A 15,011-nucleotide genomic window follows, 5' to 3' on the forward strand; every position below is an offset into this window, starting at 1 on the left:
CAATAGTAATTGAAATCAAGTGTCTGAAGCATGGCACATTTTGCTTGGAAATCAATGTCATAAGCATACCCATGAAAGGATTGTGATGAAAAAGGTATGGAGTCTATATTATGGCAGTTTAAAAACATAGTCCATGAGAGCAGGATAAAAAAATGTATGGGGGCCATGCAGGGTGGGAAATTCAGTTTTTTTTTTGCTGGTGGCGGAGTACAAAATTTTTTGTGGTCTGAGTACAAACTTGTCTGCAAGCAAAGGTCTGTGTAATGCGGAATGACTGTCTGCACAACGGGGCCTTGCTTGGAGTACATTACATACTGCCTTTAATGGGTCAACATTTTCCCAATGTTTTTTTCTAGCAAAAATTAGTGTCAGCATACAATTTTGAATTTAAGTGGAACAGAGCACTTCTTGTGAGTGAGGGCGCCACACCGATCTCATCCCTATCCCTGTAGTACTACTAGCTCACCTATACATGCAAAGATTGATTAATGGTACATGTCAATAAGAAATATACAGATAGAGAGGTTAGCAACAAAACTTTATACATATGCATTCACAGGTGCATCATTCAAAGCCCAGTTACATATCATCACCTATCTACATGCAATCTTACACAATATCAAAATGATAAATCAGATGCATCCTCTGCTTACTGACAAACTGAACTGTGGACAACCACTGTGCATCACACCCTGTTTTTTTAATGAGTCTTAGGCAGATGCAACTGACTATGAAAGCCTTATGCATGTGACATCACTAACATGTAGTCCTTTTGGCCTGTACATAATGAATATAAACATACCAAAAGTGTTCCTCTTCCTATCCTTCTCTTTCTGCTCTTCTCCTTTTTCAGTTCCTCACCTTCTCTTTCTGTCACCCTTCTCCTTCCACTCCTCCTCCACTTCTACTCGTCCTCTCTTCCTGCACCTCCTGTTATCCCTCTCCTCTTGTCCAAGTTCCCTATGATCCTATGTAGGGACAATTTTAATAGTGTCACTGCAGGACCTTATGCCTAACAGCAAGGAACATGGCAGCATTGCCACCTGTCAGGTTACAGCAATTATAACCACAGGCTGAAAAGAGGCCAGCCTCATATTTGATCCCACATGGGAAACCCAAGCCTAGCATTAATGTTGTATATAGATACCTTAGTACCTACGTACCTACCCACCATGCTGTAGGTAGAGCAGGTTATAACAAGGTGGTTCTGCACTGGCCTGCATTGGTTAACATTTATAGATCAGTCCCCCGGTATTTATTTACCTTTTTTAGAATGACTTAATAGCGGTCCGAAATTAAATCCCAAGTAACTTTAAAAGTGTGGATGCATGCTGTGTGAAAATCGAAGACAACCAATTCCACCTTGCCTCACTCAATACCTCAAACTCGCAACTACGATGCACATAATCCCAAGCAGCTTCACTCACCCTCCGGCCCCCTCACTCCCACCACATCAAGACAAACAACCAAGCCACGCGCAGGAGTTCTGGCGCATTCACATTGTGATGGCATTCTAGCACTCGTCAATGGGCCAACCAAGTACAAGTACCACGAGTCGGTCCTGAAATGACAGGCTGTGATGAATAGTCTAAGAAAAGCCATTTATGCAGTTGCACGAACACAAATTGTTAAGTTTGTGGTATAAAAATCATAGAGCTTTACAGCCATGCATTTCAAGTTGTTATTTTCCACCTACAAATATACCTTATCTTCTGGTGGCGCAAGACGACGCCGAGATAATGCAGTACCTATACTACAAATCGATAGATATTTCTCATTCTAAGGCATATCATGTCATTTCATCACCCTCTGAGGAAGGCCCGTGTCTGGGCGACACCAAAACACGTAAATTTTTCACTTAAATTTGGTTAACTTTGCTAAAAACTTGCTGTTCTCCGGCTTGTACTCCGGCTTGTTCTCCCCGGGTCTCCCCATGGGCCCCATCGTGAGAAGGGCAACCAAGTACTGCGATTTTTCCCACCGGGTTATGGACCATCTCGATCTTACAAGTATGGGTACTGGTTGAGCCTGGAGACGTGATACCGTTGTTAAATAAGTAAGATATCCTTGAATCTTCAGACCGGCATTTACCGATTTCTGAAAAAGTGGCTGGCCTACTATCATTTATGCAATAGTAATAAGTTTTGGAATGCCGCATGCCACAAACTCCCATTTTGGGAACGTAATTTCCGATGACATTTAAGAACCCAAAAGGAGCCGTTACCACTAAAAGTGTCGCTCACAAACGTGATATTTGGATGCCATTTAATGTCATGATTCTGTTTTAAAAGTGCCGATATGTGGTGTGTTTGAATGCTATGATTTTCGGTTTAATTGCAAGTCGGATGGTGATTAGTGGTTGGTATGGCAGGAGCGGGAATGAAACAAGCGCTTTGAAAAGAATGTGCAATGCTGCAATATTTTGGAATTTTCCCACCAAACCGTTTGCAAGATGCACGTCATTTGGTAAAATCGCTAACACGTTTTCTCAATATGAGGTAAGTTAAGAGCATAGTTGGCATCCTGGACTCCTTGCTCTGCGAGTCTTTGAATAATCTAGTTGAAATAGATGTGTCATCGGTGATTTTGGTGCTGCTAGTGGTTTTCTGGTCGAACGAATATTATTGTAGGTGTCTGTTGCCACACGGACCTCCACTGCTCAAAAATGCACTCGTCAGTTGCAGGAGGCTGGGCTGCCGTTGGTTTCGGGTACGGGAGGCGATGGGTTCGCCGCGTGGTGGGAGCCAGAGCCGTGATATGTCTGTCCGTTTCTTGAAAAGGTAACGGTAGGTGTGTGCGTCGTGGAGAATGCGGTCTTACTCAGGTGCGCCATATATTTTCCCCACAGGTAATGACATGTGATGTATGTGGCAGCGGTAGGTACTTACAGCAAGCACATTTCATATTTCAGTTTATTTCATTTCCACAGAAGTAACTCACATGAGTTGTCATCACCCTTCAGGGGTTGCATAGGCTTGCACAAGTGCATCTAACCCATGTAATACAATGATGAAGGACATTGACATGAACGCCCTGGATTGGCCAGCTCCTGCAGGACTGCAAATGCTTGTTTCCATTTCTTGGTGTTCCATATGTTTGGTCCCTGGAAATCAAATAAAAGTTATAACTCACTTTATGAAAGCAAAGTTCATGCACCCTCCTGGCTATCAAGAAAGCAAAACTGTCTGCCTTGGTACTTATACTCAGGCTCATACATTTGCAATGGTGTCTGCTTTGTGGGACGACTGCAGCGTTTGTCTGGAGTACAAAAATTGTCATTCTTACCAGTCAAGAGCCTGGAGTACAAAATTTCCTGGTGCCACATCCACCAGAAAACGGAAGTTTTTCCCACACTGGGGCCATGTTTTCTCCTTTTTCTGTTGTCTTCCTTGTTATGATATAACTAATTGTTCATGTTTCCACAGCTTTCTGCAGAAAGGGTCCTGATCAGAAATGGTCAATGTTCTCAAGGGAATGCTGATTGAGTGGTAAGTGGTGGTGAATTAAAAGTGGTGTTTGACTATTCTTCTAAAAGATTTTCTGTGAGCTAGTGTTGTGCATTATGAGCCGGAGACTCAGAGCTGAAGAAAGTGTGATGTTCTAGGTTACAACCTTTGATTCTCATGTGATGGGCTTAGGCTTGAGTCCCAGTTGCATGTGGGTTCAGCTTCTGGGCACTGATGACAACCATGGTTGCTGGTAGTGGTGTCCAATGGATGTGATGACCTGGATTCATGATGGTTTTAGTCATTTTGCTTCAAAACAGATCCAAAGTCAGCAAAATTTGGGATAAGAGATCAAATGGTTTTGGAACTATCTAAGCCTGGCACTCTGAACGTTGTTACCCGAACCTGGAGTGTGATGTTTGTAGCACAAGTGTTTGGGTTATCTCGACAGCAAATGTGTCACAGTCATGGTGGGTGGAATTCAGGTGAGGGCAGTTTACACCACAAGGAAAAATGATGTCATTTCCACATTTTCCAAAGGAGTGTGTCTGGGTAATGAGCATTTAATGGTACCCTTCTGTCTTGTAAGGTTTTTAGAAACGTCACATCTATGGGAAAGAATATTCCAGTTCTGTCCTGGCATTGTTTATGTCAAGATTGCATGTGTAAATATCCATGTCATGTATTTTTGCTGATTATGTACTGAATGCAGCGATCCTGCTATGAAACAGTTTCTTCTGCATCTGGATGAGACCAGTGCTTTAGGAAGGCGCTTCATCCTCCAGGATCTGGATGACATGCACCTGTTCATTTCCAGCGATATTTACGACACCCTCCAGGTACTTGTGACAAGGTGGAAGAAAGTGAACACTTTTGGTGGACATATTGAAGCAACTCTGCCTTGTGTGATGGAAGTGGTACAAGTATGTTAGCATTTGGTTACTTGTAACAGCAACATTGAGAAAAATGTTGTCTACTACATATTTTAGTTTTGCACTGTTGCAGTGAAGAGGGGCTAAGTTTTATCCCATTCCTAAAACTTGATGTTTGTGACTGCAAAGACATGTTCAATGTGAGTATAATGCCGGTTTCATAAAGGAGTGCATGCAACCATGAGGTGGATCAAAAATTGTGGTAGTTAAATCAGTACATTAGGTAAGCCTTTGTAATGGGGCCACAGCGCTAGGGGTGTCACCATATGTGTTAAAGGCATATGCGTGTTGCAGGCTCGCATTGACGACTTAATGGATCAGATCAGCTTCCCGTTGGTGGAGAAGTAAGTGCACTGCTGAACGCCAGATCGTGTCCCTCCTGTGTCCACCGGGCCAGAGGATGACGTCACGCGCGCGGGCCGCGTCGCACGTAGTACTGGACGAGGCGTCCCGCCGCCGTCGTCAACGGAAGGCGCTCGAGGCGCTCGAGCAGGACAACTTTCACGATGACCCGCACGCCAACCTGGTGATGCACAAGAAAGCGCCCAAGTTTGAGGAGTCGCTGGATGGCAAGACCCGCCCCGACCGCAAGCGCAAGGCGCGCAGCTTCGAGTACTTCAAACAACGGTCAGGGGAAGGATAGCAGTGGTTCCTGGGGATGGGGGGGGGGGGGGGGGTAGATCTGGCGGATTTTGTGCTTGCGAGAAACACATTCTTATATCCTGCCTTCTCAGTTGTTTCTTCCATTGGCTTGCCAGTTTGAGACGTCGCTTTCGGCAATGCAACGGTCGAAAGTGGCCCTGAATGTGTACTGGTTTCAGAGGTGTGTGGTGTGTAATGCATTATTGTTGCCAACGTAGTGGACGTTCATCAAATGCAACTCATTTTTTACTTGTGTGCTAGCTAGCCTACATTATCAGACTATAGTCGGCCTACAGTTTTGTGCAGAGTGCGGGCCGCACTTCGTGTCGTGAGTCGAGGCACGGTACCTTGTTGGCGGCAATCTTCACCAAGCGCTTATTGAGGTGTGACTTGCGACGCCGCGCTGCCCCTTTCCCTTCTAATGCCAACCGCCTGGCGTGACGCGCTCTCCTTGCCCCCTCCCACCGCGGCAGGTTCCGCAAGACATTCTCGTCACTGCTCGAGGAGGAGCAACAGCAACAGCAACAGCAGCAACAACAACAGCAGCAGCAGCAGCAGCAGCCAGAGCCGCAGCCGCCCAGCTACAGCTCGGCGCGGGCGCCGGCCAGCAACCGACCGGAGCGCCGCCTCTGCGCCGTCTGCGGCTTCCCCAGCAACTACACGTGTGTGCAGTGCGGCGCGCGCTTCTGCTGCGTGCGCTGCCAGCACACACATCAGGAGACGCGTTGTCTCAAGTGGACGTCATGAGCGTGCCGGCGGCGGCCAGGGAACTCAGGCGGCCTGAGGGCGCCCCATGATGGCCGGCGGATGTGGCCAGTCTGGGCCCCGAGGGCTATCCAGGGTGGAAAGTCGGTGCTGTGGTCAGGGTGGCGTCCAGTGCGTGGCGTCAGCTCGCTTCGGTACGGAAGTGTTCATTAGACCACGGGGCTGCGACGGTCAGAATCAGCGTGCGCGCTTGTGATAGGCGAAGTTGAGAATTGAGCCCGTGATTGTAATTGTCTGTGTGGTGGATGCGTAGCACAAATTGCGCCCGCACAACAGTTCGACGTTTTAGTTGTGTACCATGTCTGGTCGTGGTATCTGTGGTCTCGGGTCTGTCTCAGTTCGGCCTTGCATTTTGCATTTCGCTCAAGTGCTTCATGATTGCTTTAACCACAACCTAAGGTTCCCCCATGAGCAGAAATACGATCAGATTAAGCTAGCGATTTGCCCATTTTTTCCAAGCTAGTATTGGCCTCTCGGCCCGCCACCTCGTCCGGGATGAACAGACACAACGGCTGAATCAAATTGGCGGAGTGAGCATGCAGTCCAGTAACAGGTCAGTGTTGTCTCCACCTTCGTCTCCTCGCGGTTCCCGTATTGCAGTGCTCATTGGCGTGCATCGGTGCTGTGACGCCGACCTGCCGTGATGGGCAGTCCGCGAAACGCCGAAGTAAGTTTAAAAATAATGAAATAAATGAAATAGAATAGATAGCTATACCTTCCCGTCTCTCTCGCTTACCGGCCTTCGGGGGCAAGCCCTTTCCTCCGGTGTAGTGTGTGCGGCGCCCAAGCGGTAGCAAAACCCCGCGAGCCGCGTTTTTCTGTCACCTGAATTCAGGAACAGGTAACTAACATTTTTCTCGCAATTGAGCTGTTTGTATCATTAGAATCGTCCCGATGAGCCGCATATTTTGAACAAGTGATAGGTCTGTTCATGATTTTGAAAAGAATGAAAAGGCATATATGCTTGGTAGATTCGCGTATAAGCAGTGCCTGTAGGGTTTTCGAAAGACAGACTAGTAACTGACACGTTCCCACACGCTCTGGCTTTAATGCCTAGAACACGTATCCATTTATAAACGCGATTTTGTCAGCTACGCTCAGCGTCAGTTGTGTCAAAAGCGTAGCTTTGAATTTACGCGTTTTCGTCATTAGGAACCGTCGTAAATTGAGCAATTATGCCGGTTTTGTCATTGGGAACCGTTGTAAATTTTTGCCGTCGGGGAACGTCGTAAATTGAGCAGTTGCGCGTTTTTAGCATCGGGAACCGTTGTAAATGAAGCAGTTACGTGTTTTTGTCATTAGGAGCCGTTGTCAATTGGGTAGTTACGCGTTTTTGTCATTGGGAACTTGTGAATTGAGCAGTCAAGCGTTTTTGGCATTTGAAAATGTTCCTCCAAGCTGTTTCCAAATTGATACAAATATGGGCATCTTCACAGCGAAAGTGCTGCGATCATACACGTGCGTTGCTATCTTTTCCATACACTTACAAGATAGCAGTTTCGGCGTGTTTATACCGTAAGTCTTAACCAGGGGGCCATCATCACAGCTTGGGAAATTGGTCAGACGGGCGGCTCCTTAACGTTAGGCGGTGGCGTCGCAAAGTCGCGCTGGGTTGAGCAGCAGCGTTGCATGGCAACGTCGACTGCGCCGTTTGGAAAACGGCAGTCGCGCACAAGTGCTGTGGTCGGTATTGTCTATTATTGTGCGTCGTGGCACCAAGTTTGTATTGTTATGTGGCCTCGGTGCGTGCTGTTATGTCGCGGGTGGGAGAAATTCGAAGTGGTGCACCAGCATTGGCCAATAGTAAGCATCAAAGGCGGTTTTTTTGGCAGCGAGATGCCATCCTGTGAGGCGGCCTCTTGTAAGAATATTAAACGGCGCAATGAAGGCATTTTAGTTTTTTACATTTGTAAAAAACGATCCAACTGTCATGAAAACGTGAATGCGCCGTTGCTCTTGGAGTTACTATAAATGTGGCGAATGCGGTAATCTGATCTGATCATTTTCAACATCATGACTGGCCCTGGCCATCTGGTTAAGATCAGTCCCAAACCCAGTGTTAAATGCCTTCGACCAAGTGCAGTTCCTTCCATGCAACTGGACATCGCCGGCACGCCGATGTGAGTATGTGTGTGCTTAAAAAGGAAAATTACCGTCTGTTTTATGCAGAGATCTGTCAACCCGATTTACAGTTCGATGCATGCGCAATCTATGCCCCTCTGTGCAGTTTGTAGACTACAATACGATCTCCAAACGAGACTTTCCAACCATTATCTTGTTTACAAAGTGGGGCCTGGCTACCACACAAGTAGCACAGCCATCTATGCTACACGGGCGAAGGGGATGGGTGTCAGGGGCGGAGCCAGGGTTAGCGGCGGGGGAGGGCAAGTTTGCACGAGCGAGTCCCAGCCCCATTGACAACACATCTACGCACTGTGAGCTGACTAATAACCCCGTCCCCCCCCCCCCCCCAACGGCTAATAAATACAGCACCTAGCGCATCAATGAGCTACCCGTGTTGGTTTGCCCTGGTGCCTTGAACATTGCTTTCAGCTGCGTGCCGTACATGTTCGCCCCCCTATATGCGAACTTTATTACTAATGAGCCACTTTTGGACTGTTCGTGTCACTCTCCATGTTAGTGTTCGAGATTTCAAACAAAAGCTTTTTGCATGGCCACCAAAGCTAAGGATTACATACAGTAATATCATGGTAAAAAAATGCTGATGTGCTTAAACCATAGACCTTCAACCTCTCGTGCAGAGACGAATGGATGGGGGGGGGGGCCTCGGAGGGCCGCGATGTTCTCGTGTATTTTTGCGTCGAAAACAGTAATGGCGGCGCCACCCCCCTGGGGCAACCGATGCACTGAAATGGGACCATGAAACGGGACCATCCAGACAAATCCGTGGCTATGGCCAGGAGCGGTAGATATGAGAGTCGTGCACGCAGTGCAGTACTCGTCGGTCATTGACCGTCCCTCTTACCCGCTCGGATTATGTTACGCTGGACCACAAAAAGTAGTTGTGTATGAAAACAAGCATGAGATAACCCAAAAAAGGGCATGTCCGGGTCCAACACGTTTTGTTGTCGCAATGAGAACAAACACTGGTGACTTGTAATACAGTCTGATTAATGCGCCTGTTAGGTACGTGGAAATGACTGTGTTTCGTTGTGTCACAGATCTAAGATCCAGCTGTGGTAGAGGTCCCAGAGCATGCGGACAACGCGAAGGCCGCCTACCAGCAAACAGTCGTGAGGCCTCCAGTGCTCGTCCCGAACGGGTTCGATGAGGACGGCGGGGTCAACGAGTCGGGCGAAGACATGCTCCGTGGCGGTGACAGCGATAGGGCCGAAAATGGCCCCCACCGCGGCGACGAGATGGACGAGGTCAACATCCAGCACGGGGCGCTGACCCTCGTTGCCGGCTTCGTGGCGGTGCAAAGTGCAAACACCTCGATCCAAGTATGGGACTGTCGACCCGAGAGACACCATCCAGCTGTGTGCCAGACAGGTGGACACACGCGATTAGCCAAGGTGGTCTGATGATACCGTTGCAGGCCTGGACGAGCGTTGTCGAGGCTTACAAGATCGTGTTCCAGGTATTGATGGGGCGAGGCATGGACTGAGACATTGGTATCGTCGACCGCCTCACAAAGCTCCTGCTGAGAAAGTTCTGCGCAGGACAAGCGGATTGCTCGGTAGCTGGTGACAACGCGCATCCATCTGCGCCTCGGATGGCTTAATCAGGCTGGGGCTGAGCGGACTGCTGCCAGGCGCGCAGCCAAACAGGTGCGACGTCAGGTGGACAGCGTTAAGTGAGCATCGTTGTGCTTATGTGAACAAAAGTAAGTGACCTTAAGTGAGCATCGTCATGTCATCTTTGTCTTGCATGCTTGTGTGTCTGTTTGAGGCATAGACGGTTCCTCCGCAGACAAACGTTTGGGTTGTTTCAGACTGGTTATCATGTCGCATAACCCTAGATTTAATCTGGAAAAAAATATACTTGTGTTCTCCGCCCCCCCCCCCCCCTCCCTGTTTGCTCTGTGTCCTCGCCAAGTGTGCACAATGAAGTGTATGCTGGGCGCAAGAATCGTTTTAGTAAAATACAGTGAATTATGAGTCATACGTGTGTGCGGTGAACTGGCTGCATGGCGTAACGGATATTTTCTTGATTAACGCCACGCGCCACGACCTTCGGAGGCTTCGTGTCATAATTGATGCAATGTGCAATGTCCACAATGTCCTATGTTCTAGCAGGCAGCACACCACTTCCGTCGTCTCAATCTGCGTCCATCACACACCAGAGCAACCCGGCGCGTCATTATATATAGTGCTGAGGTTCAGCGCGACAGTTCGGATGATGATTCTGGTGCCGGTTAGTTCCCCCTTTGATAGTGGCTGGACCTTGGGCGGGCTCGCCAGCCTGCATTTAAGCAGCTGTAGGCTGGCCGAATTCAGTACATCGCCATAGACTCAATGTTTGGCATCCTCAGCAAGTGGGAGTGCCGTGGCACACAGGATCTGGGTTCCTAGGCCTAGCTGTCACGCACCCAGCGTGGCAAAAACATCTCCCTTACATATTTCCTGATGAAACTTCTTAAAGCACCCTGTGGCGATCACCAGAAGCATTTGTTAGTAGGTGCACCGGTGTAGCAGACGCGAAGATAATGCAGACGGAGAGGTGATGCCAGGCTGTGGCTTTGTGACGTCACAGTAATAGTGAAGGGAAAGTGCTGGAAAAATCCCCGGATGATCATACCTTACTACATGGCCTTGGTCTTAACCAGTAGATCCAGTAACCGTCGGTCTTAACCATCTTTGTTTACCATCAAGAGCATACCGTCACCCTGGCACGCACAACGGGTATGTCCCGTCCATGTCCCGTCACAACTGCCATGCCATCACCAATGCCATGCACATATGCCTGACACCATGCCTGACGCTCTTCACCCAGCAGATGGTTAACGTTTGCAGAGACGTTCCCCGGCCCTGAATTGCTTATGAATGAGACATGACATCCTTCACTGGTTTCGTGGGGCTGTTCAAATCACCAATACGAAGCTTAGCAACTGCGTACAATAACGTGTAACTGCGCGAATGCTTGTTTTGGCCGATATACGAGACATTGCCGAGCACCCTTCTACAATTGAAAAACATATATGCTATCAGATACGCATTTTCGTCCAGATACACCTTCTTTCTGCAGCTGTTTGGGTTTCAATACCATCTTCCCATGTCAAAAACCATCCACAGTAGTTAAGACTAGATATTTCCAGTTATTTCAAGTCTTAACATTGCTCAAAAGAGAACTGCTTTGTGTTCCGCTTGGTGCACAATTTCTACTTATTACTTCTGAATTGAATCCACAGCATCAAAATATCACACACAAAAACGCTCTCCCGAATGCTTATAAAATTGCTAGTTACGCGTTTTCTACTTTTGATAGCAGTTTGTACTGACCAGCACCGCGCTCGCCGCGTGGGGCCGCTCGTGGTGGATACACAGGGATGACAGGACAGCACTACTTAACCGACATCCATGCAGCCAACTTCAAACTATGGAACTACTCGTTAGTTTTTTTCAAAACGGCACCAATCAAAAGCTAATTTGCGATTTTATCCGCCGTTCTGAAACTGATGATCTCAGGTCACCATTTTTACCGTCAAAAACCGTCTAGACCACTTTAAGGCATTGCAGTCAAGTCCGATCGGCATTTTTGACGTGCCATACGAACGGCGGAAACTAGTTCTTTTGGGTTAAATTTAATTTACGTCTGAATTTCCTTTTGTTTCAAGACTTCGGGTGAGTCTCAGTGTAATGTTCTTATTTCTTCGTGGTGATGGAGTGAAGTGAGGATGACTGGCCCGAGTCGACCCGGTAAACGAGCGCGGACAGATGAGCTTTTCTTTTATCGGGTAGGGGGGAATCCTCGGGCTTATACCTGAAAATAACACTCAAATCAGGAAAATTATTTAGGTCCAAAGGTTGGCCACGGATCCAGATGTGTGTGAGAGGAGTTCTGGGAGGCGCTGAGAAGGAATAAAAGGCGATTCTTCTGGGTGCAGGCATCCTTCTGATAAAAACCAAAAATTATGGACAGACTGAAAATTTCATGAAAAATAAAAAGTTTGAGGATGAAGAGTGTAAGGTTGTTCGTGAACAAAGAATGAACACATCCAGGGGAACCATCGATGCATATGACCTTGCGGATCTGTCTGAGACTGAGATTGTGGGATGGCTGGGTGAATTTGGGGTAGTAGGTGCTCGGAGATTTACCAAGAGGGTGAATGAAAAGATGGAGAAAACCCCAACCATACTTTTGACGTTTGACAGGTCCTCATGCCCAGTCAGACTGGAGCTGGATTACATCACGTACCATGTCCACCAATATATCCCTAACCCACTGATATGTTTTGGTTGTGACAGATTTGGCCACACTGAAACAAGACGCCCCAGTGATCCGTTATGCCTTCGTTGTGGGAAAGGAAAACATGATGGGGAATGTGAGCGCTGGTGTTTGAACTGCAAACAGTCAGGACACTCATGTATGGCCAGGGAGTGTGAAATATGGGAAAAAGAAAAGGAGATATGTAGGATTAAAACTGAACAAGCACTCTCATATCCTCAGGCTAGAAAGCAGTATGAGAAAGAGCATGACCCCCCTGTCCTGAAGTCATATGCTGCAACTGTCCGTCACCCAAGTGTGGCTCCGACTAACAAGCAGCATGATAACCTCAGGGAAAAAGTAGGAAGACTGGAAGAATAGGTGGGTGAGATGATTGCTCTGCTCCAGCAACTGCTGACGAAACAGAGGGCCTAGGCGAGTACCGGGGGAGGGATGACAGTACCAGCCCTGTAGGTAGACAGGATGAGGAAGTTGAGGTGGATGTTATAGTGGAGGGGCAGAAGGACACTCGAAAAGATAAGCAGGAAACCTGTGAGGGAGGAATGATAGAGAGGCTCAAGTGATGCAGAGGGATGATGTAGGCAGTTAAGGAGTGGATGGGGAGATGAATTATGTGACTGGAGCATTATGAGGAGGAGATGGAGGGGTGGCAGATAGCATGTAGGGCAAAGAAAAAGGACAGACAACAAAGTAACATATCTGATGTACCAGATAGCACCACCCCATCACCAGTGATTACCCGAGCAGGGAGATCTACGGAGAGGCCGAAGAGAAATTCCAGCTAGAGGAGGTCATGAAAGGATGACTTACTAGTATTGGAATGGAGTGAATCACTTTTTTAGTTAATAGCTGACTAGTTTATTGGTGATTGGTCGACGGGTACATTGGATGTTTGAACGAGTAGGCCAATAAGTTTAGACGTTCTCCACGTAATTGTTGTTCTCGTGCAGAGGGCATGCAGAGGTCGGTGGTGTTTGTTTTCACGGTTATTTTAGGCTCCTTAATGCGGAGATTGTTGTGCGAAATGGATTCCAAAGTTGGGGGAGACTTCAGTAACGAGTTTCCGGTGTTTTTCGGAGGCAGCTGCTTTTTCGGTTTGGGCAAAGGTTGCCCGGTTTGGCTAATCCCAGTCATCTTGGTTCTCAGAGGTAATGTTAAATATATGGGTGCGGTACCTAATTCGGGTCAGGGGTTGGACGGGCTGCGTTTGTTTGTCTCGTGGGGGTCACCCTTCGGAGGGTGCGGGGTGACCTTTGCCGGGCGCAACGGTACAGGCGCTGTTTTCACTGGGCTGTGCGTATAGAAGTGATTACCTGTGACATCATTCAGAAAAAAATGGTGCTCATTTTCGTCTGCCGGTCCTGCTGGGGTGATAGAAAGCGAGGTGGCGAGCGTCCTCGCATTTGATTTTCGTGGGCTGTGGCGGTGAGGGAGGTGATTCTGTGTGGCAATTATGACTAAGAGGGAACGAAATTTGATCGAGCCTATCAATCCCACGGATTGTGCACGCTATGGGGAAAAGTTAACCCACGATGGCACGCGGCTACCGGATCCATACTATCAGATTCCGGCGGAGAAGTGGTCGAGAGACCTCAGTGCGGTGCCTAGCGTTTCTTTTCCAGATATATTTGTGTACTGTGTCCTTAAGACGGGATTTTATACAAATCAAGACTTGAAGGCTTACCGAGCCCTGGAAGCCCACAACTATTTTGAGAATGGATTTGTTCAAGGCATTGAAACAGCTGAGGTAAAACAAAATGTTGTGTTCATGAAGGTAAAGGTTCTGCCGAGTCAGCGTGTTGGGCAAAAGGCTGTGTAGCCCTATGTAGCATGGACACTAAGCAAGAAGAGTGGTGAAGTCCTTAGTGCACACTGTACCTGCATGGCTGGGTAAGTAGCATGTGTACAGCATACATCATATGGATAGCATGTTTAAGCCATAATAGAGCATGTTCCGCATGCATTTATCAAGATTTCATAACTTTTGATGATAAACAGTTTTTCTCACATTTACTAAGCCAAGGTGCAAGCTGAATGTGGCTGATATTGTGCTTGGCTCATCTTGCTCTCAAAATTCCAAGTTACTCATGCTGAGCCGAAATGTTTCCTGGCCATTTTGTTTTGAAAACTATTCCTTTCAAAATGTGCAATATCGTATCTAAAATGCAGGACCCGAGATGTTTTCCTTCTTTTTTTTCCCTCTAATGCTTATTATTTTAACCTATTTATGTACTACCAGAGGGAGCTATTTAATGCTAATTAAATAATTCCCTCTAATGCTAATTGACATCATGGCAATTTTAACAGCATTCCATTATTTTTCAGGCTGGATGAGACCTGCAGCCATGTTGCAGCTGTCCTCTTCAAAGCCCAAGCTGCTGTGATGCTGGGGCTTAACAAGGCACCATGCACTGGTGAGGCCTGCAGGTGGAACAGCTCTTTTCGGAAGAATGTAACTGCATCTAAGGTATCAGGCATGAAGCTGACCCGATTGGGTGGTAAGAGAAAGAGGTCAGCTGCTGTTCAGCTCAGCCCATCAGCACATGCCCAGATCCAGGAGGAGATCAGGGCATTTGGAGCACAGCATGGGTGTGTCTATATGATATCACTGGATGAGGCTGGCACTTCTAAAGAACTCCAGGCTTGCCATTTATTGTGGCTAAGATGTGTGATATTAGCCGCCTGAATAGTTGCTCTGCTGTGTCTGAAGAGTTTTGCGAACAGTTTGTAGACCGTATGCCTCTTATGTATCACTTGGATGAGCTGGCAGCATTGGAAGCCAAAACTAGGGGACAAAGCTCATCGAAACTCTGGTTTG

The 15,011-nt window shown here is 47.6% G+C and overlaps 1 protein-coding gene across 1 annotated transcript; it reads left to right on the plus strand.

The window, feature by feature from the left end:
* Positions 1-3,419: 3,419 nt before the first annotated feature.
* On the plus strand, positions 3,420-6,223 carry LOC119112048 (zinc finger HIT domain-containing protein 1). Its single transcript, XM_037236023.1, has 4 exons — positions 3,420-3,488; positions 4,178-4,285; positions 4,673-5,005; positions 5,494-6,223. Exons 3-4 carry the CDS (start codon positions 4,779-4,781, stop codon positions 5,765-5,767), a joined length of 501 nt encoding a protein of 166 aa, XP_037091918.1. The 5' UTR covers positions 3,420-3,488; positions 4,178-4,285; positions 4,673-4,778; the 3' UTR covers positions 5,768-6,223.
* Positions 6,224-15,011: the final 8,788 nt, after the last annotated feature.

The sequence above is a fragment of the Pollicipes pollicipes genome, unplaced genomic scaffold (genome assembly GCF_011947565.3).
Source record: "Pollicipes pollicipes isolate AB1234 unplaced genomic scaffold, Ppol_2.1 Scaffold_7261;HRSCAF=8764_pilon_pilon_pilon, whole genome shotgun sequence".
In the NCBI taxonomy this organism is placed as follows: Eukaryota; Metazoa; Arthropoda; class Thecostraca; order Pollicipedomorpha; family Pollicipedidae; genus Pollicipes; species Pollicipes pollicipes.

Bases quoted from the DNA above. Each gene is read 5' to 3' on its own strand.
- LOC119112048 (XM_037236023.1), top strand. From the start codon at position 4,779: ATGACGTCACGCGCGCGGGCCGCGTCGCACGTAGTACTGGACGAGGCG. The intron at 5,006-5,493 runs GTCAGGGGAAGG...CCACCGCGGCAG, and splicing joins TTCGAGTACTTCAAACAACG to GTTCCGCAAGACATTCTCGT.